At 33.5% G+C, this 27,998-nt stretch overlaps 1 protein-coding gene across 1 annotated transcript; it reads right to left on the bottom strand.

Moving 5' to 3' along the window:
- Window positions 1–122: 122 nt before the first annotated feature.
- On the bottom strand, window positions 123–25,202 carry LOC134715411 (serine/threonine-protein kinase mrck-1-like). Its single transcript, XM_063577571.1, has 6 exons — window positions 24,638–25,202; window positions 15,209–15,457; window positions 11,702–11,956; window positions 10,606–10,770; window positions 3,952–5,327; window positions 123–2,476 (listed from the first exon to the last, which is right to left on the bottom strand). The coding sequence occupies exons 1-5, from the start codon at window positions 24,971–24,973 to the stop codon at window positions 5,052–5,054; spliced, it is 1,281 nt and encodes a 426-aa protein (XP_063433641.1). The 5' UTR covers window positions 24,974–25,202; the 3' UTR covers window positions 123–2,476; window positions 3,952–5,051.
- Between the last annotated feature and the right edge of the window lie 2,796 nt (window positions 25,203–27,998).

Below are 27,998 nucleotides of genomic sequence, written 5' to 3'. Positions count from 1 at the left end.
ACAGTTGTAAACCATTTGGTTGTCTTGACGTGTTTGTCATTTTGATTAGGGACCTTCCGTTTAGAATTTTCCTCGGAATTCGCTATTTTTGTTATTTTACTTTTTTCTTCAGGTCCATAAAATCAGGGTGGGATATACAACTTTCAAATTTTCTTTGCGTCAATGGAAAGCAGTGAATTTATATTTGGTCTGCATTTTGATATAGATCAGTTCAGTGTAGCATGTCAGTCATTTTAACAGCCATTTCTATGCCTCCAATAGAAGTTCGAAATACTCATTGTGCAATGAAGTATTAGTCAAAAGTTGTTAGTTTCTTCAGAAACATAAATACAGTTTATATTATATATTTATTTCATATCGGTTGAGAATAAGATTCTCTTATTGGATAAAAAGGGGTCACATGACATTCATTATCTTCAGTAATAAATTCCATCGGTCATTAACAGAACAAAACGGACCAGAAAACCGGTCGTTAATGAACTTTTACATGATATGGACCGGTGGGGCGTGATTTACGTCTGATAATGACCGTTGGGGCGTGGTTTCCGTTTGATAATGACCGGTGGGGCGTGGTTTCTCTGCTTAGAAAAATGTATCTTTTATATAACATGTTCCTGTTTTTGATATAATATTTTAGTTGTTGAATTGTTTATTATATTTTTCCGTTAATTGTAAAATTAAAGAGAACTTAATTAAGAATATATATACTGAAAAGTTGCACTAAAATGAATGAAAGTATTACTATACGATTGGTCTTCACTCTTTGCTATAGAAATCGTACAACTACTAGAGTTCGCTTTAGGCGTTTTGAATTTATGAGAATTTTCCAAAACATGGTTTCTCAATGAAATAAACATAATAGTTCTTATAAAAATGGTCATTATCGTGATATATGGACTGGCCACGGGACAGTGGTATTGACTAAGATAGCCTTAAAATGACTGAGCCGAAGCCGAAGTATATATATATTTCTTTCATTCCGATTGAATTAAATACGTTTGATAAGAATATTATCTTTCTGTTTTCCGATCTAATATTAATAGTTTAACCAGTATGTTCTCCACGTAAGTCTATATAGACAATAATAGTGCATTGTCTTGACATATCAACACTACAAGGATGAGGCTTAGAAACGGGGGAATGCGAGGCTGTGCCGAGCTATTTCCCCGTTTCGGGCCGAATCCTTATATCGTTGATATGTCAGGTCAATGCACTATTATTGTCTTTATACTGCAATCTAAAACAACATTTTCAATGGTTGTTTAATGCGTTAAGGTTATTTAATTGATTTATTTGATTTAAATATTGGGGAAAATCCCCTTTCCAAAGGCCTCATATCATGCTCGCGTTTGAGTATGGACTTAAATATCAACCATAAGCATGAAGCATAATGTTGTATAGGTTACAAACAAAAAGTATAAACAAATGAAATATGTTTTTCCAATAATTGCAAAAGAAACAAGGTTGAGTCGATCCACGCTTCGTTGTATGCATTGGAAACAAGAACAGGTTGAAGAGGTCGTATGAATAATTAAATATTATTTCGGCATTTTCTATCTAAATATTCATGAGGAAAAGTGATATCGGGTCAGTGACTGTATATGACATAGAAATATACAGTCAACGCATTTTGACTGCTCAAACAGAACGAGTGCAGTATAAAATGAAATACACAGTCAGTGTCCCGTGGTTAAATCTTCAAACATAATTAGTTTACATGTTATCGAGACAACTTTATAATTGACACAGATACACACAGTATACAGTAGTCGTTTTAAAACAGATATAATTGCGTCGTCACTCAAGGGCCATCAAGGGACCATACCAAAGCCGTTGATAACAACCTGTTTAGACCTGTTTAAATGACAGAAAACTTTCGAGACGTTCCGAAAATTTTATTCTGACTTCCGGCCGAGAGATACCGAGTGGCCCATAGACACATCCAAAACTAACCTATATATAAGCATGAACCCCTCAGGGGGTTCATGTAAAAAAATACTTTTATATGTACAACTTTGATAACAATTCAAACTACTCATAAGAATAATACACGAACAGAAAAAGGATGTTGAACATAAAAAGTGGTTACAATTGTTTGTGAGAATATCAAATCTGACGTTTTAGCGCAAGATTTAATATCCATTTTGGGAATATTACAATATTTCATTATACTTGCAAAAGGAAATCAATTGTCTTTTCACTTAATATATGCAACATATAATAGTTAAATGATAAATGTAAAATTCTGAAAAGGCAAAACAAAACGTCTGAAAACCTCGACTAATAAAACCAATGACCTAATTCAAACTGTCCATTACTGAACTAAAATATTACAAATACGTCACGGTTCCATCTTTGATTCTATATTCTAGTAATCGCTCATACTGGGATTCCCTCTACCATGCACATTCATATATTATGACAATTGCGGTAAGAAATGTTTCACGTTAAGTTATCTTGTAAGTACTGAATAGACCTGCTACGGGGCGCCGAATGGGACTCTTGTGGTTTTGTACTCAAAATTCAATTTTGTACGGACAAAAGTGACTTTTGTTCAACAAAAATGAGTTCAGTTTAACAAAATTTGTATCATACTACAAATTTGAAATTTTGTCATACAAAATTATCTATCAGCGGACAAAAGTCACTTTTGTCATGACAAAATTCATTTTTGTTACACAGACTTGACTTTTGTTACCTAATTTGAAAATTGAGCGACAAAAGTCAATTTTGTATTTAAATTAGTTTAGTTTGGTTTCTGTGAACTAATTTGCATACAAAATCGACTTTTGTTACACAAAATTGACTATTGTTACACAAAAATTACTTTTGTTACACAAAAATTACTTTTGTTACACAAAATTGACTTTTGTTACACAAAATTGACTTTTGTTACACAAAATTGACTTTTGTTACACAAAATTGACTTTTGTCTCAACAAAATTGACAAAATTGACTTTTGTCTCAACAAAATTGACAAAATTGAATTTTGTCTCAACAAAATTGACAAAATTGAATTTTGTCTCAACAAAATTAACAAAATTGAATTTTGTCTCAACAAAATTGACAAAATTGAATTTTGTCTCAACAAAATTGACAAAATTGAATTTTGTCTCAACAAAATTAACAAAATTGAATTTTGTCTCAACAAAATTGATTTTTGTCTCACGAAAGTCAATTTTGTCTCACGAAAGTCAATTTTGTCTCATAAAAGTCAATTTTGTTGTTACAAAATTGAATTTTGTCATCACAAAAATGAATTTTGTCGTCACAAAATTGACTTTTGTCTCAACAAAATTAACAAAATTGACTTTTGTCTCAACAAAATTGACAAAATTGACTTTTGTCTCAACAAAATTAACAAAATTGACTTTTGTCTCAACAAAATTTACAAAATTTACTTTTGTCTCAACAAAATTAACAAAATTGACTTTTGTCTCAACAAAAATGACAAAATTGAATTTTGTCTCAACAAAAATGACAAAATTGAATTTTGTCTCACAAAAGTCAATTTTGTCTCACAAAAGTTTTTTTGTCTCACAAAAGTCAATTTTGTCTCACAAAAGTTAATTTTGTCTCACAAAAGTTAATTTTGTTTCACAAAAGTCAATTTTGTCTAACAAAATTGAATCTTACCGTACACAATTGACTTTTGTGATTTAATTTCCATATCAGGTAACAAAAGTCAATTTTGTATGCAAATATGTTTATATTTGCATACCTTTAAGACAAAATTGACTTTTGTCATGACAAAAATGAATTTTGTCTACAAAAATGAATTTTGTCATGACAAAAATGAATTTTGTCTACACAAATGAATTTTGTCATCACAAAATTGAAGTTCTCACAAAACAATTCTGTAGCACATAGTTTTGTAAGACAAAAATGATTTTGTTATGACAGAATTGAATTTTGTACAAAACCACAAGAGTCCCATTCGGCGCCCCGTACCTGCTACAATTAGACGATTTTAATTTGGAAATTATACCCCCGACCTTAGTAGCAATATACATACTTCGCCTACATGTAGGATATCTATTTCTCAACTTATCATCCGTATTCACGAGGATTGCAGCTGCTCTTAAGACTTTGTAATACGTCTTTAGTGTCTAAGAAGAATGTTGATGAACCAGGGGTATGCCAAAGAACGTCGCGTCCTTTTTCTAAAAAAAGTTCATTGGAAGATACCAAGACCTTTCAGTATCAAATTCACATCGTGTATTATTTGTATTTTTTATATGAAACATTTGCCCTTTTTAAAAAGAACATTTGCGCTAAAATTAAAAATTAAGAAGAAGAATTTAAAGAAAGGACAAGTATAAGAACTGAGGTGCATATTCTACCAAAAAAATTCATCGAAGATGCTAGGCTTATAAATTTGTACACCAACCGCGCATTTTGTCATCAAAAGACTCACCAGTGATGCTCGATACAAAAAAAAATAGAAGACCAATTAGAATCCATAGTTGAAGAGCATTGAGGACCAGAACATTCCAATTTTAAACAAGTATAAATGCAATCCGGTGAAAACATAAAAGGACATCAATTATACGCCATGGCATTATATTCAACTCGGAAATTGATTTGCTGACTATTGGACGTACAGACGAAGTGATTATCTAGTGCTCAAATGGGCTATAATGATTATGTCCCATAGTATATTTTTTTCCGGAAAATAAAATAACGTCGATGTGTGTTATTGACTGTTAATAGTTTGGGGGTATGGGTATAGTTTATGGAAATGAGATGTGCAAATGCTCATATAACTCCATACCAAATATAATTGATCAATCACTTGTAGTTCCACGTAAACTGATCAAGTCACAAACTAATACATTGTTGCCACCGCCAGAAACGTCATCATACCTATGTTTCGCTTTTTGACTCCGTCAATGCGAGACAAAAAATACTTTCAAATGAACATTTAAAGTAAAAGTATCGATTAATACTACACATGAATCTAATACTGTTCAATTATTGTAATCATGCTCTTATACGTTATGTGTCCTTGAAACACGTAACTTCATGTTGTATATTAGTAGGAAATCAATCTATCCGGTCCCAGACGTCCCCACACCACCAACAACTTGCTGTTGTAATGTCTGCACTTGTCTTGACAGCTGCTGTATTTGTTTATCGAGTCTTTCGTTTTCCTTCTTTACTTGTTCCATCACAATACTATATCTACCTTCAACGACAGATCTAAGAGATTCAATATTAGTTTCTAGTCCTTGTACTTTATTGCCCGACTCTTCCTTTAACGAGTTGACTTCCACAGTGAGCCGTTCAGACAGGACTTTGCTAGTGTCCATATAATTTTTAACAACCTGAAAAAAAATGTATAACGAGTGTGTTTTTATAGTAAAAATATCAAAAACGAAAAAAACGACAGAAAGACAAACACCAGTCTGATAAGCACAATTAAAAACTAGGCAACATGAACCATAAACTAGAGGCTATCAAGAGCGTGTGTCGCTCACCTTTGTCTATGTGCATATTAAACAATGGACACAGATATATACATGACAAATTGTGCTTTTTGTGATGGTGATGTGTTTGTAGATCTTACTTTACTGAACATTCTTGTTTCTACAATTATCTATATCTATAATGAACTTGGCCCAGTAATTACAGTGGAAAATATTTTCTAAAAATTTACAAAAATTTATGGAAATTGTTAAAAATTGACTATAAAGGGCAATAACTCCTTAAGGGGTCATTTGAAAATTTTTGTCATGTAGACTAAATTGAAGATCTTTCTTTACTGAACATTATTGCTGTTTACAGTTTATCTCTATCTATAACAATATTCAAGATAATAACCAAAAACTGCAAAATTTTATTTAAATTACTAATTTGGGGGCAGAAACCCAACAAGTGGTTGTCTGATTTGTCTGGAAATTTCAGGGCAGATAGATCTTCATCTGATAACCAATTAAATCCCTTGTCAGATTTGGTCTAAATGCTTGATATAAGCCAAAATCTACATTTTACCCCTATGTTCTATTTTTAGCCATGGTGGCCATCTTGGTTGGTTGGCTAGGTAACGCCAAACATTTTTTGGACTACATACCCCAATAATGATTGTGGCCAAGTTTGGTAAAATTTGGCCCAGTAGTTTCAGAGGAGATGATCTTTTTAAAAGAATACTTATTTTTTTTTATTTAAATGATTAAAAATTGACTTTAGAGGGCAATTACTCCTTAAGGGGTCAACTGACAAGTTTGGTCTTGTTAACTTTTCAGTAGATCGTACTTTGCTGAACATTATTGCTGTTTACAGTTTATCTCTATCCATAATTATATTCAAGATAATAACCAAAAACTGCAAAATTTTCCTTAAAATTACTAATTTGGTGGCAGCAACCCAACAATGGGTTGTCTGATTGTCTGAAAATTTCAGGGCAGATAGATCTTGACCTAATGGGCATTTTTACCATGTGTCAGATTTGTTCTAAATACTTTGGTTTCAGAGTTGAAAATAAGCTAAAATCTACATTTTACCCCTATGTTCTATGTTTAGCAATGGCGACCATCTTGGTTGGTTGACCGGGTCACGCCACACATTTTTAAACTAGATACCACAGTGATGATTGTGGCCAAGTTTTGTAAAATTTGGCCCGATAGTTTCAGAGGAGAAGATTTTTGTAAAAGCGAACGACAGACGACGACGGACGCCAAGTTCGGGCCAGGTGAGCTAGAAATACGGAAATGGTTGTTGAAGCTTCGGAAGTTAGGCTGATCCTGATCTACATGCGGCATCCACCATGTTGCTTAGGTAGCACTCCACAGTTAGGTGTGTAGTTTCGCATTTTGGCCCCTTTGGAATTTTCAAATATGAGAGCTAGTGTGCAATAAAATTCATTTTTGGATAGCTGAGTATTAAAATAGCCTTTGTATTGGGTTTATATGAACATCAAGATTGTATAATGTATGTAATATAGGCTGTTTTCTGTATGACAGTCCGTATTTGCATGTCCCTACCATACATTGGTCCGGCAATTATTGTAATGTTTTTTTCCAACTTTTGATCGCACGAACTTTGTGATTGGATTTTACGAAAAAATGAGGCGAAAGACACCCATTTTTTATTTGATCATTAGGAAGATTATGAAAACAGTTTCTAAAAAGGTATCACTCAAAGGCATTGAAATTCTAGTTTGATCCAAATTTTGGGGGTATATGTGACATGTTCACCCCCCTTTTTGCAATATTTTATGGTAAATAAATGCAGAATGTTGCCATGGATACACATAAAAGGAATTAATTTTCACTCTTTTAACTTTTGAAAATTAAATCTATGGAATATACTGATTACATACATATGCACATGTACAACACAAACTATTAGGTTAATGTATTAGAAATCCAGGAATAGGAGATGATAAAACATTTTGTGGCTCATTTACAACTTTATTTTCTAACTGTGGAGTGCTACCTTATGTAAAACAAATTCAATGGGAAGTTCCATCCGGTGAGGTCATAATCGATGAAAGGCGGACTAAATTGTGGTTACAATAATTTGAAAAAGCATCTGTGAAACAGATATTTTATAACAATGAAATAGCTCGTGATAGCGTCTTTAAAATTTTAAAAGGTACGATTTAAATTTTACGAATTTAAACCAGCACCGTTTTTCAAGGAACTCATTGTAGGGAATACAAGCGCTGGATACTGTATAGAATTGAAGAAAATAAAAGTAAAGAGTGTAAATGCAGAGTGTAAAAGAGACAACAACTCGACGACCAAAGAGCAGAAAACCGCCAAATGCCACAAATGGGTCAACACAGCGACAAAAACCCACACCCGAAGGCGGGCTTCAACTAACCCTTACACATATCCAGACCAGCATTAAACTGATTATGTCATATGAAAATCTAGTACAATCTCTCCCGGTAGGGATTTAGTATCATACCTTCATAAAATGTACTAGTATGAAATGAAAAATTATGACAGATCAAGCACAATCCCTTCCGTTACGGATGCTAATGGGATGTTGCTACATAGAAATGGAAAGTTGGAAGCTGAAATCATCTTTTCTCCATTATATATTTGTACTTAATCGACCCTCAGTCATTGTCAGATTCTAGAGACAGTTCTAACATTAGCTGTGGTATCCTGTATTCTAAGTTGAAAAAAAGTGATTATTCCGGTAACCAGAACTACATATTAGCTTATCTTGCTACAATCACACATGACTGGGAAAAAAACAGTTCACTGGGGAGAGCACACTATACATGTAACTAACTAATGGTATCATCTCTATTGTCCAGATAGAAATATGAACTATGTAAAATACTTTCCAGATAAACAGTCACACACGGTCACATGTCGTGAAGGAAGGTTCTAAATAAAACTGAAGTAACACCACACCTATGAGGCAAAACCAATCAAGTGAGGTCAAGGTCAGAATAAACTCCAAAGTTCGGAATATACTCCTTACGGTTATTCAGTTATTCCATACACCAAATATAGCTACCCTATTGCTATTAGTTTTGAAAAACAGACCGAAACACAAAAACTTAACATTGACTAATTTGCTATGAAAATGAGGTCAAAGAAACTTAGGTTAACATTCTGGATGACTTAGGGACGACATCAAAAGTTCAATGAAGGATAAAAGAAACTTAATTCACATAGTTTTTTCATTGACCCCCACCCCACCCCCTCTTTACTTAATTTGGGAAAAATTGAATGACTCATACAGTTATATGTAAAAATCAATGTCGGATAACCACATCTCGCAGCAGTTCAACCCCCACCCCCACCCCACCCCCAACTATTTGAATTAAGTTTGTCTTTTTTTTTTTTTTTATCTTACATTGATCTTTTGATGTCGTCCCTTATGTAATCAAATGACTCTGTAATTTACCTGACAAAGACATTGGAAATATTAAGAGTCAATTTACATCTATTTGCTCAAGTACGAATAAAGGGCTGCGCTTTAGCGCATGATACGCCCGTTGCTCTTTTAACTTGTCTTTTATGCTTTAAATGAATTTATATGATAAACTAGAAATAGTGTGAGCCCTGTCAAATACCCCCCCTAAATAATAAATAAAAATGCACAAAAAAATTGGCACTATTAAGGCTACCTCATTTAACTAAGTTTGTTGTCTTAATTTATGTCAATAGATATAAATAATTTATCAAAGTTGCATAAAATTGAGCTTATGTCAATAGATATAAACAATTTATCAAAGTTGCATAAAATTTTGTGAAAGTTTTAGTTATTGTCCCAAAATTGCAAAATCCCCCCTTTTTTAAGCATAAAAATGCATAACACGGAAATGTAAAATCTGAAATTTATAAAAATTGAAAGGGTGCTTACATCAATAGATATAAACAATTCACCAAAGTTTCATGGACATTGGTGAAGGCCTTTTTGAGTTATTGTCCGAAGTGTTAAAAATCCTCCTTTTTTTATGAATAAAGCCCCATAAATCCAAAACCTAAAATCTGTAATTTATGAAAATTGAAAGGGAGCTTACATCAATAGATTAAACAATTCACCAAAATTTCATGGACATTGGTGAAAGCCTTTTTGAGTTGTTGTCCGAAGTGTGGACGACGGACCCCCTTTTTTATGAATAAAGCCCCATAAATCCTGAAAACTTAAAATCTGAAATTAAAAAAAAAACGAAAGGGAGCTTACGTCAATAGATATAAACAATTCACTTAAGTTTCATGGAAATTGGTGAAAGTGTTTTTGAGTTATTGTCCGAAGTGTGGACGACGGACGGAGGGACAGACGGACGGACAACGGTATACCATAATACGTCCCGTCTAAAAAACGGGCGTATAATAACGCCATAAGTAAGAAACCCGTATCATGCTGTCGAGACGATAAACTTTACATCGTAATGGCGGATTCAGAGGTTTTCATGTGTGGTGACCCACAAAATAGATAAAATGTGACTCCACATAATACATAAAAGGTGACCCCACAGAATACATAAAAGGTGATCCACAGAATACATAAAAAGTGCATGACTTACAGAATACATAAAAGGTGGCCCCACAGAATATCCCTTAAATCCGCCTCTGCGTCAATCATTGGCTGTAATCGTTGAAATGACCGACAAAATCCTACAATATTGTGAATTAACTCGAAGAAGCGTTTTCGAACATTTACACAGGAGCTTTATTGGAACATTTCTGTAACCAAACTTTAGAGCAAGATGCGGGCATGTAAAAATCGTATATCAAGTATTCCAGGAGTAGAAAAATCCAACTGATTTTAGGGGAAAATTGATACCATGGGAAGTCGTTTATGATAACGGAAATAAAACTAGATCTAAACAAAAAGTCTTTGAAAGATGGCGTTTTGATTTTGAAATTTATACAATCGGGTATGTAGAGTGATGAATTTGATTTGAATCCCTACTTTCGAGCAAAAGTAATCAAAAACTTATTAGAGGCAAATACGGAAGACCCCTTGTATATGTCAAATAATCTTTTGAATGTTAACACACCAATACATGAAATAAAATTTATAGTTATAACATCAGCAAGTGGATACGATGAAATATCATGGGATGTTTTAAATTTTCCTATAGTTAAAAAACTATTGCAAGTCGGTATATACTGCTATTGATACGTCTACCTTTCTAAATTCTTCATTTGTACTCTTCTCCGTAGTTACAATATCCTGAACACTTTCTAACTTCTTCACTACAGCATCGATAAGTCGTTTAGCCTCGTCTTCGATTATACTTATACTTTGGTCTAGTCTCTCCATCTGTTCTTTGGAGTGCTTTTGCACAGAATCCTTCAATCAAATTTCGTATGAAAGTAAGCGGGAAAATGGCAAAATGCATCGAACAATTCCAACAAATAACATTGAGTAAATGAAAAGAAGGAGCAAATGAAAAGTAATAATATGAAGATCAATATCTGAATAACTACCAGACGATCTTTTTAGAGGTAAAGTTAATGTCTTTTGCATTTCTTTTTCACAGATCTTATAAGGATGCACAGCAATTTGTTAGAAATATGCAAAATTTTGGTAATTATAAAAATAAGATGTAAAGGGTTCCGCGGAACCATGTGTCACGCATGGTGTTGCTTCTGTCAGTAATGTAGATGCAAAGTATATTTTCGAGTCAAATCATAATATATACTATTTGTTGGCCGTTAAATTACACTAAGGTATGACAAAGTTATTAGTGACTGAAGAAAATTTACCTTCAGCTGCATGTACATGTTAACTGTGAAATATTTTTTTTCAAATACGGAAAACTGAAAATTTCCAAGTTTTGCCTTAGATATACTGAATTTTAGTTATAAAAAGCTTCTGTATAAATTTTATAAAGTTCTATGACGGTTTTGCAAAGTTGTTGATGTCTGAGAAAAACTAAACTTTGACTAGACTGTACCTAAATGTCGCAGTCTCAACAAACAACTAAATGGGAAAGTAATTTTATATTAGGTCTCTCAGACACAAATTAATCCAGTTTGTTTAACGATTTCTTTCGAGGCGAAATTTTACCAAAACATGAAAACTTTACAATATTGTCTTCAAAAAGCAATATGTATCTCTCACTGTAAATCATTTAGCTACTACGGAAATTTATCTAAAATGTTATACCAAACATCTTTATATTGAGAAGGGTTGGTGACAACTTTCTGATCAGTTTTACTAATGGGTGAAACAAATACACGGGAAACTGGCTCAGTCCTTTGTTATAATATATGTTTACCATATTTTGACGCCAAACCATTCTCTCCTCCTTAATACCATCTGTTATCTTGTTTTCTGTTCTTCCGAGCGCCTCTTGAACAGCGTTCTTCAATGTATGCAATGCATTTTTTGTGTACGAATCCAATGCCGAAATTCTGGACCTAGCATCATCCATTTCAATTCTTCGTCGTTCATCTGATACCGTGATGTCTTTTTTGTAACTGGTTCTTAATCCTTCTATTTCAGCCCTAACTTTACTCAGTTCTAAAATGTACTGTAAAATGAAGGATAATAATGTAGATATACCTCAGACATGCTACTGGTAGTCAAAAGCTCATTCAGCTTGATTGACTATGAATTTATTTGAAGGATAAGTAAAAAAAATCCTTTGCTATTAATAAATTACTTGCTTTTAGAGATTCGAGAAAACGTTGACATTGAAAATACTATTCCAATTCATATATAGTGGATGAAGTTCGACAGAATATATATACAAGTTACATTACAGACTTACACGAGCCTCAAAAAGTGCTGGTGTGTGAAAATAATATATATAAATTAGTAACGGATACTGCACATATCTCGCCTGTTCATGATTGCTGGTTTCAGTGTAAAAGTAATGTTTACTGTGAAAATTGAGACCATTTATCAGTATAAAATTTTTTAACAGAAATTCATGATGATTTTTCATGATCTTACAGAATTGCTGCTGTCCAAGTTTCAAAAGTTAATTAGCTCTTAAACATTAAAAAGCTTTACAAAGATTCACAAAATTCTATGAGGTTTTGACAAAGAAATTAACGTGTAAACACACTTTATATTCTTGTTCACTGCAACAACAACAAAAAAAGACACAAAAAAAACCTTAGTGAAAAATGGAAAAGAATGAGAACAATCAAATAGCTTGGGTTTTCTAAAGGAAAAGACCAAGAAGTGCATGAACAGTTAAGTTAGCCACTGCATGATATTTAAAATTTCTCATGATTTGGTTGACGAGGTCACTAAGATTGTCTCTTCGTGAAGAGTAAAGGACGACGAGGACGTATTCTACTAATTATTGCAGGGCACTGTTTCTTCTTCAACATCAGCAATAAAATTGAGAATGGAAATGGGGAATGTAACAGAGACAACAACCCGACCAAAGATCATCAACACAGCGAGAAAATTCCCGCACCAGGAGGCATGCTTCAGTTAGCCCCTAAACAAAAATGTGTACTAGTTCAATGATAATGGACGTCATATGAAACTTCGAAATATATAAAAGAAACTAAATTTTAAATTCATACAAGGTTAAAAAAAGAAAGAGATCAGAATCTTCTTATAACATAAAAGTAATTTGAAGAGGCACAATAGTGACAAATAAAAAAACCATTCAAAAGAGAATTCCAACATCCTGATTAACGCTAAAAAAATGAAAGAGAGCAAATAAAGCGACAAACACAATGACAACCACTGAATTACAGAAACCTGTCTTATAGGGCAGAAACAGTTCATGACTGCATAGCCATACATATTTAGGTTTCTATATAAAAAAAAAAAAAAAATGCACACCGTAAATACAAAAAAAATACGTTATTTGCCATCTGTTGACAATAGATTTTTTTTGGCGATGTGTTTACAATAGATTTTTTTTTGCGATGTGTTTAAACAATAGATTTTTTTCTCGGAATGTTTATATTGTAATTTAAGCATTCCTAATATAACATTCATTGCTGTTTAAATCGTTACGCGAAAACTTAGATAAGTTCGAGGGGGAGGGGTTACATTTGAATATGTAAATGTTCCTACTCTTCCTGCTAAATTGATTAATGATTGCTTAATATTTCATGCATTTATCCAGTAGAATCATTTAATAAAGTAATTATGTGAACACTTAAAGGTGGGTGGAGCAGACGGATTATATCATTGTAAATCGAAAATTGAGCGACCAGGGATCATGACATATTGTTGAGCAGTCGGAAACCCGGTTGAAATAGAACAAAAGAATCGAAGCTCTTTGCTTATTTTATAAACACCATTTGCATTAGTTTTCAATTTATCTAGTACATAGTTAAGCAGAACAATTAGATTTCAAGTCGACGATATGGGTATCTTTCAAATTGGATGAAGAAAATGCATAACTTGGCCTCCGATTTTTTTTTTTTTTTTTTACCACGGACGGAAAACATACCAATCTATTAGTTCAAAAAATTTCGTGTCTGCCCTCCCATTACGTGACTCAAGAAAAAATTCCAAAAAACGGTTAACAATTGTATCGAAAAGAGAAAATCGAGTGCACCTTTTTATGTTAGGGCGTGTTTGAGTGGAATATTTTGTCTTGATATCGTACAAAGTAAGAATATTTCATACATCGTCTCGCTTCAGATTCTATCATTTTTATATATATATCAAAGCTACAGATTGACTTTATAACACAAAAAAAAAATAACAGTACTAAAAGATGTAATATATGGGTCAAGTGAAATACCTATCTAATGAGTCACAAAAACAGAGAAGGTTAGTTCGAATAGCTATTTTTTTACTGAAAATACTTGACGACCATCTTTCAAGTTGGATGATGAAAATGCATATCTTTGAATTTTTTTTTTTTTTTGTGTGTGAAAACAAGGGTTTATAGTCTTTATACACTAAAAAAATCTAGTCTGCCCTTCCACGAAATTTGAATTTATTTTTTTAAATGTTTATGAATTTTCGAAAATTCCACCCGACAACTGATCAGAAAATAGTTTTAAGTTGAATCATTGCAGACAAGATCATTAAATGATGCTCATTAGCTAGTTGATACATTTGTCTTTTAAAATACAACTGACATATCGTCGCTGGGCTTCTAAAATGTCGTATATGACTTTTTTGGCTAAGAAAACATTTTGACACCAATGGTCTGGGCGGGAGAAAATCTTTGGTTTTACAAAATAGCATACAGTTAGACCAATCAAAGTGTGTGAAATAAGACGTTTTACAAATTTGCCAATTTGTAAAGTTTGCTTCCAAAATGTTGTATGAAAACTTGAAAATCGTTGTAGAATGGCTTTGGGAAAAAAATAATTGTACATTTCTTTATTTCTGTGAAAATAATTTAAGTTCTTGGATAATCCAGAAATGTCAAAGTTTTTATTTCACTGCTATTTACAAAAATGTTCAAGTTAACATACTAGTACGACATTTTGGAAGCATGCATTTTGCCAAAATTTTCAAAGCCTGTTTGTGAGAGATTTTTTTCTTGAAAAATTGTAGTATACAACATTTTAGAAGCCCAGCGACAATATAAGGATCGTAATGGTGCAATGTAGATACATTTATCGGTTTCCAAGAGCAAAATTGGTAGCGCGTTATCCCTACAATGGCTTCCATTTCTACGATTGTGAAAATGAACTGGTGTAATGGGGAGATAGTTTTGACAAAGTAGAATCCTGACTGTGAGGCGTATTAAAAATGTGATTAGTTTTCAAGGGTTTTGGTCACGGGTGTATGCAAACATATCCCCTGGCTGTTTAGAAACGAATAAATAAATGATATGGATATCTACCTCTGCATTATTTTTAAGTATGTGATCTTCTATTTCCTTTTTATCATGGCTTGCTTGTTGAACTAATTTTTCAATTGTATCTTTGTTTTGTTTGATATCTTCGTTGATTTCTTTGATACGTTTGTCGCAATTGTTGCTTCGAGTTGTAAGATCTTGGACCACAGCTCCATAATATTTGTCCAATTTTGTGTACGAGGAGTTCAAGTCGTGGATAACTGAATCGTGTCTCCTGACGACGTTTGATGTTCTCTGAAAATATACATAAATATAGCCGTGAAAGGATGCACAAACTCTACAACGTTATTAATTGTTTATCAAAAAATATTGTGTGTACAAGGATTGCAATAGTATTAGGCAAATACAATACTAAAAAGAAGATGTGGTATTATTGCGAATGAGACAACTATCCACAAAAGACCAAAATGACACAAACATTAACAATTATAGGTAACCGTACGGCCTTCAACAATGAGCAAAGCCCATACCGCATAGTCAGCTATAAAAGGCCCCGATAAGACAAACTTGTAAAACAATAAAAACGAGAAAACTAACGGCCTTATTTACGTAAAAAAATGAATGTCTTGTACAAGGATTGCAGTAGTATTAAGCAGATAAAATGTCTAACATACAAGGATTACAGTAGTAGATTACAGTAGTATTCGTCAAATAAAATGTCTTGTACAAGGATTACAGTAGTATTAAGCAGATAAAATGTCTTGTACAAGGATTACAGTAGTATTAAGCAGATAAAATGTCTTGTACTAGGATTACAGTAGTATTAAGCAGATAAAATGTCTTGTACTAGGATTACAGTAGTATTAAGCAGATAAAATGCCTTGTACAAGGATTGCAATGGTATTAAGCAGATAAAATGTCTAACATACAAGGATTGCAGTAGTATTAGGCAAATACAATGTCTTGTGCAAGGATTGAAATAGTATTAGGCAAATACAATGTCTTGTACAAGGATTGCAGTAGTATTAGGCAAATAAAATGTCTTGTACTAGGATTGCAGTAGTATTAGGCAAATACAATGCCTTGTACAAGGATTGCAATGGTATTAAGCAGATAAAATGTCTAACATACAAGGATTGCAGTAGTATTAGGCAAATACAATGTCTTGTGCAAGGATTGAAATAGTATTAGGCAAATACAATGTCTTGTACAAGGATTGCAGTAGTATTAGGCAAATAAAATGTCTTGTACTAGGATTGCAGTAGTATTAGGCAAATACAATGCCTTGTACAAGGATTGCAATGGTATTAAGCAGATAAAATGTCTAACATACAAGGATTGCAGTAGTATTAGGCAAATATTGTGCAAGGATTGAAATAGTATTAGGCAAATACAATGTCTTGTACAAGGATTGCAGTACTTAGTATTAGGCAAATACAATGTATTGTGCAAGGATTGAAATACGGTATTAGGCAAATAAAATGTCGTGTACAAGGATTGCAGTAGTATTAGGCAAATAAAATGCCTCAATTGTACAAGTATTGCAATAGACCTGGGCAAATTATAAAATGCCTTACCCTAACAGCAATTATATAGAATAACTAATAATAAGTCTTTTTGTAAAATGACTGCAAAAATTTAACTAAATTCAACGAATTGCTTGTTCAGTTTTAGGTAGTTTGTAAACATATTTTATTCATTAAATTCAGGTAAAGTAATGCACACCAATAGGCATTTACATAATAATACAAGTGAATAATTAATTGGATCTAGAAAATATTAATCCATTTCCTAATTCAAATAAGAACATTTCATATCAGTGTAATACTTAGGTAATTTGTAGAAAAACTATATCATTGAGACACACGACATAAAAAGACAATATCGTGCAAAAAACACTCAAACTCTGTAAAGATGGTATACTAGAAGAAGGTTTACTCCAGTAAAGGAAAAGTTTGTGTCTTTGATTAGCAGTCCCAGTGAATCTACAGAAGCATGTACTCACACAGTCATGATTTCAGTGGGCATTTTTTTCTTCTTGCATCAGTTCTAAATAAATCTGTGTTCTTAGTTTTAGCAAAAGCACATCTTTTCAAAAATTAAATGTTCTATCAGAAAAAGTTTTAATTTTTAAGAATTTTTGTGCAAATGTCACGGGTCGCAGTGAAAGTTGTAAAACCAGATTTAACACCAAATGATGTTTTTGGTAAAAACTAAGCAAACATTATAACAGGGTCTGCCATCCTAACATTAAGTTGCACAAAAATGTGCATGTTTGAAAACCAATTCATCCAACCTCAGCATATTCCTGGGTTTTTCAGTTAAACTTCACAAATATTCATACCAAGTTCTTAGATGTAAACTGACCTAATAAATAATTGTGTACAACCGTTGTAAAATCTGTATAGTTTTACCATAGATGTAATACCGGTATTACATCTATGGTTTTAAATTATGTTATTTTTTGTCGGTCACTTATATTATAGAACACACCCGTGATATCGCGGGTCCGTGACTGAATTAAAGTATATAACTATGCGTATGCCTTATTTTAGTATTGGTATTGTCATCTGATAAAGTCATGCCGATTATAAGATGCACAGTTTTCTCTGCTTTCAAAATCTTTCTGTTTGAACCCATCGACCTAGAACCTATCAATTATTTGTAATATTAATAATTTGGAAAACAAATAGTCTGAAATGGAGTATTTTTTACTCAACAGTATACAGCAAAATTCTAAATACACCGTTTGGTAGGTAAACGGAAAAAAGTCATAGGATAAAAAGTCACAATATCCCTAGGAAAAAAAGTCACAGGAAAAAAAGTCACGAGAAAAAAAGTCACAATTTGTTTAGGTAAACTAATTTGTCAGAAATATGTTGGAATGCATGGGAAAGGTCACTATGTAAATGTATGCAATAAATAAATAACTGGAGTTTTTGAATGCATTGAAAAAAGTCATAATATATTTGTATTGGATTCTGTAAGGGTACTTATTTAAGTTATGTTACAGTAAAACTATAAAGGAATTATATATATACTTATAAAAATGTATTGGAATAAATAATGCAGACTTTTTAACAAACAGGGAAAACTAATTGTGTCCTTTTATTTGATCTTGAGCATAAGTTGTATTTCATTGATATGGCTTCCTACGAAGACAGGAAATGAAAGGTCTACAAAGGGGGAAGGGCGCCCGGGGAAGGTGCCACAAGAGGCCACACATCAATATCAGCAGTTTCTATATATATATATATAATATAAATATATATAAATACTTTAATATTATTATTGGCAATGAGTTGTTTGTTTAACACTACTTACAAAATACTTATCTTTATAAAAATCAAAAAAACATGTGGTCAAGTTATATACTGAACTTTTAACTTGTACTAAAATTGAAGGAAATTGTGCTGTTAAACTCACCTCTCTTTCATTAGAGATATAAAACAAAAATAATTACAACAAATCCTTGAAAGCATGTATCAATAGTACACCATGTTGAATAATCTAAGTAAATCATGCGTTGTGTTTTCTATACGTTTAATCGTTGTGATAGCTAATGCATATAATATAACGTCACACAGTATAGCGTTATGGTAACAACGTTACCAATAACGTAATGTTAGTACTTCGCGTATTTTCCGACATTCTGGGGGCCGACAAAAGTGAAATATGTAACGACAATTAAACAAATGTAAAATTCACAATACAGATAAATAATTTAAAATTAATGTCCATCTCAAATAAAATAATCTAGTTCCTTAACCTTGACTGAACACAATTACAGTTTATCTTTTAGTCCATTCATGGATGTTCCTTCTAGCAGACACGGTAATTTCAGGCTCAGTTGTAAATTTCTTTCATTATAAGTTTCTGTCCTGTATCTATGTGGCTCAGTTGAGGGTGTGTTCGTTCGGGCGGTCTTGGTAGATAGTCACTTCCTTGGATGTTTTCCTCAAAGGGTCTTCTTTTGGTAACGATCATACCTGAAGGTACATCATCTTGATGGTTATGTTTCTGAGACAACTCTTCTGTGGAATTGCCTTTCTCGTTATCAATAGTTGTGTTCTTGTGTGCGATGACGTTTACAAGAACTGTTGATGGCTGGTTGATGTTTCTATTGATCGGTCCTGATAATAGATATCCGATCTTTGACTGAACAGCGGTGGGTCCGTTTCCTCTAATTACTTTGTCCTCGAGAATGTCCCAATAGTGGTCGGCGCCTATGAGAAAGTCAATTACGAAACGTTCTGTACTTTGCTGGTGGAGTCAAGAAGCTACATAGAATGTGCAAGTTTAAGTTCTCTTAAGTGTGGCAAGCTCCTTGTAGTCAGGGAAATATTGTTCTTAATTGGGACGGCAATTTCTGGAACAATGAGTGTATTAATATGCACCTTTTCTCCTGTGTCGGTCTGTAGTTGTATTGTTGCAGTGTCTAAGTTACGAACTTTCTGAGATAAATCTCCGAACGCAGACAGTTGAATGCTTACTTTTTCTGTGGGTTTTATTTCTAATTGATCAGCTAGTTTCTGAGTTATAAAAGAACACTGTGCTCCCTCGTCAAATAAGATGTTACATTCTACTTCTTGGTCGTTATATACAACTGGTGCAATTGCTGTTTTCAGGAGAATGTTGTGATTCTGTTGTGATGAATACATTACTCTAGTCTCGTTTGGTGTTTCAACTTTGTTTACTGATGACTGTTGTGTTGTATGCTCCGGTGTCGTACCTGGAATTACCTCTTTGACTCTACATATGCTAGTATGATGCATTCCGTTACACTTTTTACATCGTTTAGTAGACTTGCATGCGGCCACTCGGTGTGACCCTAAACAGTTAAAGCATAACTGTTTCTGTTTTACGATTTGATTTCTAGCGTTTGCGTCTGTTACTTCAGAGCACTCCGTCGGATAGTGCTCACCTGAACAGAAAATACATGTACGTGTATTTGTCTTCTGATGTGTGTCTGTGAATTTGCTCTTGTATGAATGTGATTGCGTACCCATGAAAAATGCAGTAGCGTACAATCTGTCTGAATCTGTGACTCCTTCTCCAGCTTCGAGTATGTCGATCTCTTTAGTTATAGATTTGCGTAAATTATCTAATATCAAATTATCTCTTCCGTGTTCTCTTGCAATATTCTTTCTTATGTCAATCGGTAACTTGTCCAAAACTACAGGTACCAAAAGTGAACCATACATCTCTGGTGTTTGACCAAGTGACTTTAATCCTCGTACGTATGATTCTAATCTGTCTCCGTAAGACCTCAAACTAAAAGCATCATTTGTCGGTGCGGGTAAATTCATGAGTGCTTTCATGTAAGCATGTATCAGTTTGCTAGGCTGTCCGAACCGATCTCTGAGAAGGTTGACTGCGGTTTCGTAGTTACCATTTGTCAAAGCGAATCCCTCTACTGTTTGCGCGGCGCTTCCCTCCAGCTGGGCTTTCAGATAATTAAACTTTTGGATTGGCGTTAATGTGTCGTTGTCGTGTATCGATGACTCGAAACAATCCCAAAATGTCTGCCACTTGATAATATCTCCATTAAAATAGGATAAGTCTAACTTTGGAAGCCTATGGTAATTAGATTTTGAAGATCTCGGTTCTGACGGGACTTGAAACATGACATTCTCTGACGGACGGGTATGAACTGCAGGGGCGTGCATTGAATACTGTTGGTTGATAGAATCTATTGCACATGTGTTCATATCAACTCTAGCTTCGGGTGTGAAATTATATGCGTCTGGGTTAAGTCTGCTCGTTGAAGGACCAACAATATCATGCGAAATTATAGTACTTGTTTCAAGGGACTTAATAAATTTCCGAATTTGTCTAATTTTACAATCAAGTTCGTACATATACTCATCTGAGTCGGTGATTTCCTGCTCCAGATTTTCCTCCGATGTCTGTTCCAAAAGTCTGTTATTCAGGTCAATTAATGTTTTCTGTTTCTGCGTGACGGCATCATCAAGGGCTTTCACTTCGTCAACTTCTGTGTCTGTTTTTGACTTTAACTCGTCGAATTTCACCAGTAGCTTCGTGACGGCTCCTTTGTGTCCAGCACGAACTGACTTCAGTTTTGAATCCATATATATCCAAAGGTTACGGCACCATTAAATGTTGAATAATCTAAGTAAATCATGCGTTGTGTTTTCTATACGTTTAATCGTTGTGATAGCTAATGCATATAATATAACGTCACACAGTATAGCGTTATGGTAACAACGTTACCAATAACGTAATGTTAGTACTTCGCGTATTTTCCGACACACCAGCATGTACATGTTCAATTTAAATGTTTTGCGATTTATATCTAAATTTCCAAAGCTAGTCGTATAAAATGAATTAGAAAATGTCTATTTCCAAACAAAATATCTATTGGGAATATTTCCCAATATATTCCCAATAATAATCCATATATATGTGCGGCCTTATGACCATTTCCCTAAAAAATACAAATTGGGAATGTTTCTCCTGTAAATAGTACATATATGTGCAGATCATATGATTATTTCATACAATAAATATATTGTGACTTTTTTTCCTGTGACTTTTTTTCCTGTGACCCTTTTTCCTGTGACTTTTTTTCCGTGACTTTTTTCCCGTGACTTTTTTTCCGGTGACTTTTTTTCCTACATTCGTTTGGTAGTGCGCCGGTCAGGTGCGGAACGTACAGATAATAGGTAACATGTATATGTATATCCTATTGGTATCGGTGTCGGACTCGATCCGGAACTTAATTATTGGCAATATAAATTACGTGGAAATAAAGGGGACTGGAGTGGTGTAAATTTTAATCGACACCATTTTACTATATTAGTTATATATCATGAAAGTTGAATTATTTGATTCATCGTTTTTACGTGATGACAGCTGACAAATTGGACCTCGTTATTTTAGTATTATAGATAGTTGCTTAAATCCACGTCATTTGGACTCTGAATGTTATACTTAGGGAGCTACCATTTGATTTTTAGGAAGGGGGGGGCTAGGATGAAATTTGAAAAAAATAGGCAGGACAGGAGTTTTGAGTTAAAAAAAAAGTCAGGACGACAATTTAGGTAAAAAAAAGTCAGGATAAACTAAAAAAAAAAAAAAAAAAAGGCAGGACCGAACAGAGTGAAAAATGAAAAGGCAGGACAAAAAATGCAGGACAAAATTTGTCATCCTATTATGTGCCCAACTATGGGGTATTCTTGAGGATAGATTTCGATATCATGTCTTGTTTTTAGGAGAGAGCTACTAGCACAAGAAATATACAAATTAAATTCACGCAACAAATGATATAGTTAGAAACAGGTTAAAGTCATAAGAAACGAGTGACCGGTGAAAAATAATGTTCTTCCAATTCTTGAACCAATACATACAAACATCATAAACTTAGTCTTCTGTGCACGATTTTTTCATTTTTTTCGTGTAAATTTCGTATAATCATCATTTTTTTTCAATCGGTCAGTGTTGTTGTGAAGATATGGCAGGTAATTGAAGTTCGTGTTTTTAAGCCGAAGTTTAACGATTGTCAATGATAAAGCATGGAAATTGAGCACGTGTTTAACATGTAAATTCAGATAATAGTTTATTTTAAGGACATCCATGCGTATTGCGACCACCGGGTTTTTACGAGATAGGTCACACTGAGGTCACTTTGCATGCGGAAAATATGTCAGGGGAATTGCTTCCTGGAAGGAACCAATTAAAATAAAGTAAACTTCTCCTAAATATGAATAAATTAAAGAATTTTCTTCATAAAAAAGTATATATATATATATATGTATTTTAAATTGTTATTTGGATGGAGAGTTGTCTCATTGGCACTCACACCACATCTTCCTATATCTATATAAGTTTTATAATGAAAACTATCCATTGAGTTATAAAAAAAATATGGATTATTTTTTTTTAATTTGAGGTTTCTTAAGACTTTAAAACAAGAATATGTCCATAGTCACGGATGCCACACTCACACTTTCATTTTCTATGTTCAGTGGACCTTGAAATTGGGATTTAAACTATCGGGCGTATGACATTTGCGCCGATTTTGAAAATGTTCATTCTTTCATTTGCGCCGATTTTTTATTTGCTCCTAATTAGATTTACAGGTAAATTAATACTTGTACATGTACTATACCATTGGTAAACTTTTGTTCTAAATGTTTTTCATTCATGTTTAAGATAATTTTGATTCATATTTTTCTGCAACTTCATTGTAACATGATGGGCATATTGCCCACTGAAACGAGCCGAGGAGACAATTTCTTAATCATCAAGGGCCATACATATCGGAAGATAAGTGTCCTGAAATATAACAACATATCTTACTAATTAATGTACCATAAACTGTGTAAAGCCATAGTCACCACGGATTTTAATTGTCAAAACACAGATCGAGCATAAATATGTGGCAGATGTCCGAAAGACAGAGGCTAAGGAACTACGGTTACGGTCAGGGAAAAGGTCTTGAGATGTATCTTGTAGGCCTTTTTCCACCTCCCCACTGTGAGCAGGGGAAAACAGTTATATACATGCTATGATTGACAATTCATAAATTTGTACAAGTGGCTAATGGAAGAGGTCTATAATGTTAAATGAAAAATAACATGACTTGGATGGAGAGTTCTCTCACATCATATCACTCATATCACATCTTTCTTATATCTATTCACCTGTAATTTACCTGTAAAAAATCGGCGCAAATGAAAGAAAAATTCGGCGCAAATGAAGTGCAGATCGGCGCAAATGCAAAACGTTTTGACTGAAAACTTTAACCTGAAGCGGGACACGAACGGACCAGATAATCAGGGGCGGATGCAGGAATTTTCGAAAGGGGGGTGCTAACCCAGGGCAAAAGGGGGGGGGGTGCAAAACATATGTCCCGATACAAATGCATTGATCGGCAAAAATAAAGGGGGGGTGCGCACCCCCGGAACCCCCCCTCTGGATCCGCCACTGATAATTCCCCTCTACTATCGTAGCCTAGGTGGGGCATATAAAAGAATACTTCACTTAAACGTTTACCCACACATGTTAATGCATAGAGTATCTTAATGATATTAACTTTCAAAGGTCATTTTAAAACTACACTATTTTACTAAATTGAAAGAGAAATATATTATACAATTATTTATTATGTATTATCAGAAGTGCATTACAAGAGCCCTAGTGAGACTTCTGATATCATATGTATAAAATTGATATATAATTTAATCTGAAATTATGAAAAGAAAAGGCTTGGCTTTCCTACCTTTTTTCAGCAACAAGTTGAACTAATTCTCAATAACATACATGTATATGTCGTAGTACCCTGCTTACCGATTCATTAACTGTCCTTTACATTCGCCTCAAGCACAAACTACCTTTTAGTTTTGCCTATAATCAATCAATCATAATCTGCAGAGTTTACACACATGAACTTAAAGCCACGAGCTCTTCTTTTTCTCATGGAAAGTGTCGATTTTCAAACGATATACGTACCATAATGTCATCTGTTATTCGCCTGAAAGAACTTTCCATGATTCCCATAACCCATCTCTGCTGTCTTCTCAAAAGTTCCTCAAAAAACAATTTATCGTTGCTAGTTTGAACGTATTCCGAAGACAGACGCTCTCCTGAATTTCTATTTATTCTATCGGGTGGATTTGTAGCCAAAAATTGCTGGTTTCCGACTGCTTGAAAGCTACTTCTGTTGTTGTTATAGTTGAAATCAGTATCGTATGGTGCTCTCAATGGCGGTAGATACCCTCTTCTGTCCATCATAAGATCGTCCAAACTGCTCTTGCTCATCTCTGCTGAAATTTCTGGATCCAACATTAAGTGAAACTGATATTTTCAATTTGTACTTTCGTCGGGGTGGTCATTTCTCCATGCTACAAATTAGCACCTTTATCCTGATTTTAAGTTACTCCGATGACAGCATTTCTAAACTGAACTTTGAATCAATAACTAGATACGAACTATGAACACAGGTATGATAGTTTGTTTAATGTGGAAATGTCAACAATTGAAGAACATTCAGTTACTATTAGTTATATTGATTCGACTAATTAGAATTCCTCCACTTATCGCTGCAACTATTGGAAGTGAAATTTCCCGAATCAATGTAAAAAAGACATTACATAAAGTAATAAGCTAATCAATGGCATTTACGATATAAACTTTGAGAAAAGTCAAAATAGTCACAAAATATCAATTTATGCATATATATGGGAATTTGGGACAAGTCCTACCATGACAAGCCAGTCTAGGATAGGCTTATAAGAAATATTAGGTCGTTTATAATAATGAGAGAGAGAGAGAGAGAGAGAGAGAGAGAGAGAGAGAGATTGAATCGCGATAAAAAATAAAATACAAAAGAGAATGTCATGTGCATAAGAGACAACAACTAGAATAAAGAGCAAATACGGTCATTAGAAGAAACCTCAAGTTGTGTGATTTATTTACCTCGACACATGTGATCATAACTATAAATTTTAGTAAATCCTAAAAGGTATTCTAAAGTCAATTCAGTATATACTAAAATGATTTTAGTATATATCTATATACTAACATCGTTTTAGTATAAGTATATACTGAATTGACTTTAGAATACCCTTAAATAATTTTGGCATACTAGTATATGAAAATCATTTTAGGATACCCTAAAATCAATTTAGGGTATGCTAAAATGTAATTTAGTATATACTGAAATCATTTTAGGATATACTAAAATCGATAGTTATGACCCTGATTCCGCGCCATAGAGGTCAAAATTTTTTTTTGTGGGGATAGTTAAGTACTTGCTAGACTGGATCACAATCGCAATATTAAGTATGTTACACATATGCCAATATAACGACCGGGACGAGCTTGAACGTTACATTGAACTAACTTACAAAATCGGAGGTATTTCTAAACCAAACGTCGTCTATTGGCGAGCTTTTTAATTTTGGCGTCCCAGCAGACGCCCCTCACATAATGAATTATGAGATCAATCTCTCGAGAGTGTTATCATAAAATCATAACTAATTATACTTATTCAAACTTCAATATTTATTTTTCAATGTATTTTTTTTTCTAAGTAAACAAAAAGTTCTATATAAGTAATAATTTAAAAAGAAATGATGTTCAAACAATATTGTCAGTTACTGTTAACGCGGCTCTGTCTATTAAATTATCTCTAGAAATGGCTATTTCATCGGCAGCAGCTATATATAGAAAATGTGTTTCTGCTTCTGAAAAAAAGGAAAATGATTTATATGTTTATTTTGTTAGCATGAGGTAAGCAGAAGACCAACTAAAAAGTATTTACAATAATTGACTAGTATTTCAAAAGAAAGTTTAATTTAAAATTTTTTTTTGAAGATATGAGATTGACTTTCTTCTATTGTATAATGATTTATCAAATTTATGATGCAATGAGATTTTTAACTCTTTTTTTTTTTAACACAATTAATAAATCTGAGATTTTATTTACTTCGGGGTCGAATGTTTTTCAGTTTGGGATTTATGGATTGATCCTTTCGGGATCCTGGCATTCTATTTCGAATTTTGGGATGTCGGGATTTAAATTTCTTCGCTATTTCATGTTTTTAAGCCCTTGATTTCGGGATAAAGACCCCCTCATCATGTATATGTATGGGGGATGGGGAAGGAGGAGTCCTGATTCCGAAATCCCAGGCTTTAAAACACGAAATCCCGAGGTCCCGATATTTAAATAAAGTAAATCCCGACATCCCGAATCCGAAAAAGAAAAAAAAATCCGGATCCTAATACTAATTCATATTTGTTTATGATTATATGATAAATGTTTTGAAACAATAAATTATTTAATTCTTTAATTTTGACAGTGCACACTTTCATAGTACGTCCCAAAAGTCAATCATTAAATTCCACTCTTTACAAAGAACCTACAAAAATAACAAATTAACTATATTGCTGGTAGAAAAAGACAGACATTTTTTGAGAAATAAGGCATTTTGCCGGTTTGAATCAATTTAATCAGAGCCGGCAAAACAGCCACTGCCAATTAAAATCTTTTACCTGAATTGACCAGATAATTTCCGATCAAATTCTATACCTGCTGTAGTTTTCAAGCTATCATTTTTATATTAGAACTTTATTTTAAAGAATAGGTATTTGATTAGATTTGTTCTTAATGACTACAGAAGAACAAGTAGCGTATCATCAATGTTACAGGCACTAAACTGGAAGACACTACAGGAAAGAAGAGCTCAGTGTAAGGTCATCATGTTCTACAGAGTAGTACATGAACTGATTGCAGTACCAACAACAAATTTACAGCCAGTAATATCAACAGTAAGAGGACACAATGAACGATTCCTCGTTCTTTATGCCAGGACTCAAGTATATCGTCACTCTTTTTTCCCAGATACCATCAGAATCTGGAATGGACTGCCACAACACATACTTAGTAAGCTGCACAACCTTTGAATCATTCAAAAGGTGTGTGCAAGTGATCAAGCTTCGATAGATGTACAACCTTGTTTTTATCGTAATTTAAAAAAAAATCACCGTTTTCACTGTAGATAATCCGCACTTACTGCACATTTGTTGTTCTCACATCGAACATGCACATAAAACAGTACGATAATACTCCCCAGGGAGGCCTGTACTATAAAGAAAGAAGGAGGTAACATATTAGAATGATGAAGAATATTCATAAAAAAATTGATTAATTGCTTATAGCTCAAAAACTCGTGAGAGAGTATGGCTACTAGCTACTAGTAATACATGGAGCGTAGTACCAGGAGCCAGGATAAGTACTTGCTAACAAATGCCATTGACAATTATGAATCATTTTATAGCACAACAAACATGGAGTAAATTAATGATCTAA

The sequence above is a fragment of the Mytilus trossulus genome, chromosome 4 (assembly GCF_036588685.1).
Source record: "Mytilus trossulus isolate FHL-02 chromosome 4, PNRI_Mtr1.1.1.hap1, whole genome shotgun sequence".
NCBI classification, from domain to species: domain Eukaryota; kingdom Metazoa; phylum Mollusca; class Bivalvia; order Mytilida; family Mytilidae; genus Mytilus; species Mytilus trossulus.
Note: the sequence above shows the minus strand (reverse complement) of the source record. Positions and strands in the feature narration are given on the sequence as shown.

Excerpts from the sequence above, each read along its gene's own strand:
- LOC134715411 (XM_063577571.1), bottom strand. The coding sequence starts at position 24,973 with ATGTTGGATCCAGAAATTTCAGCAGAGATGAGCAAGAGCAGTTTGGAC. Across the intron at positions 10,771-11,701 it reads TGGTTTGGCGTCAAAATATG|GATTCTGTGCAAAAGCACTC; the intron begins GTAAACATATAT and ends ATTTGATTGAAG. Across the intron at positions 5,328-10,605 it reads CAAATGAAGAATTTAGAAAG|GTTGTTAAAAATTATATGGA; the intron begins GTAGACGTATCA and ends ATTTTTTTTCAG.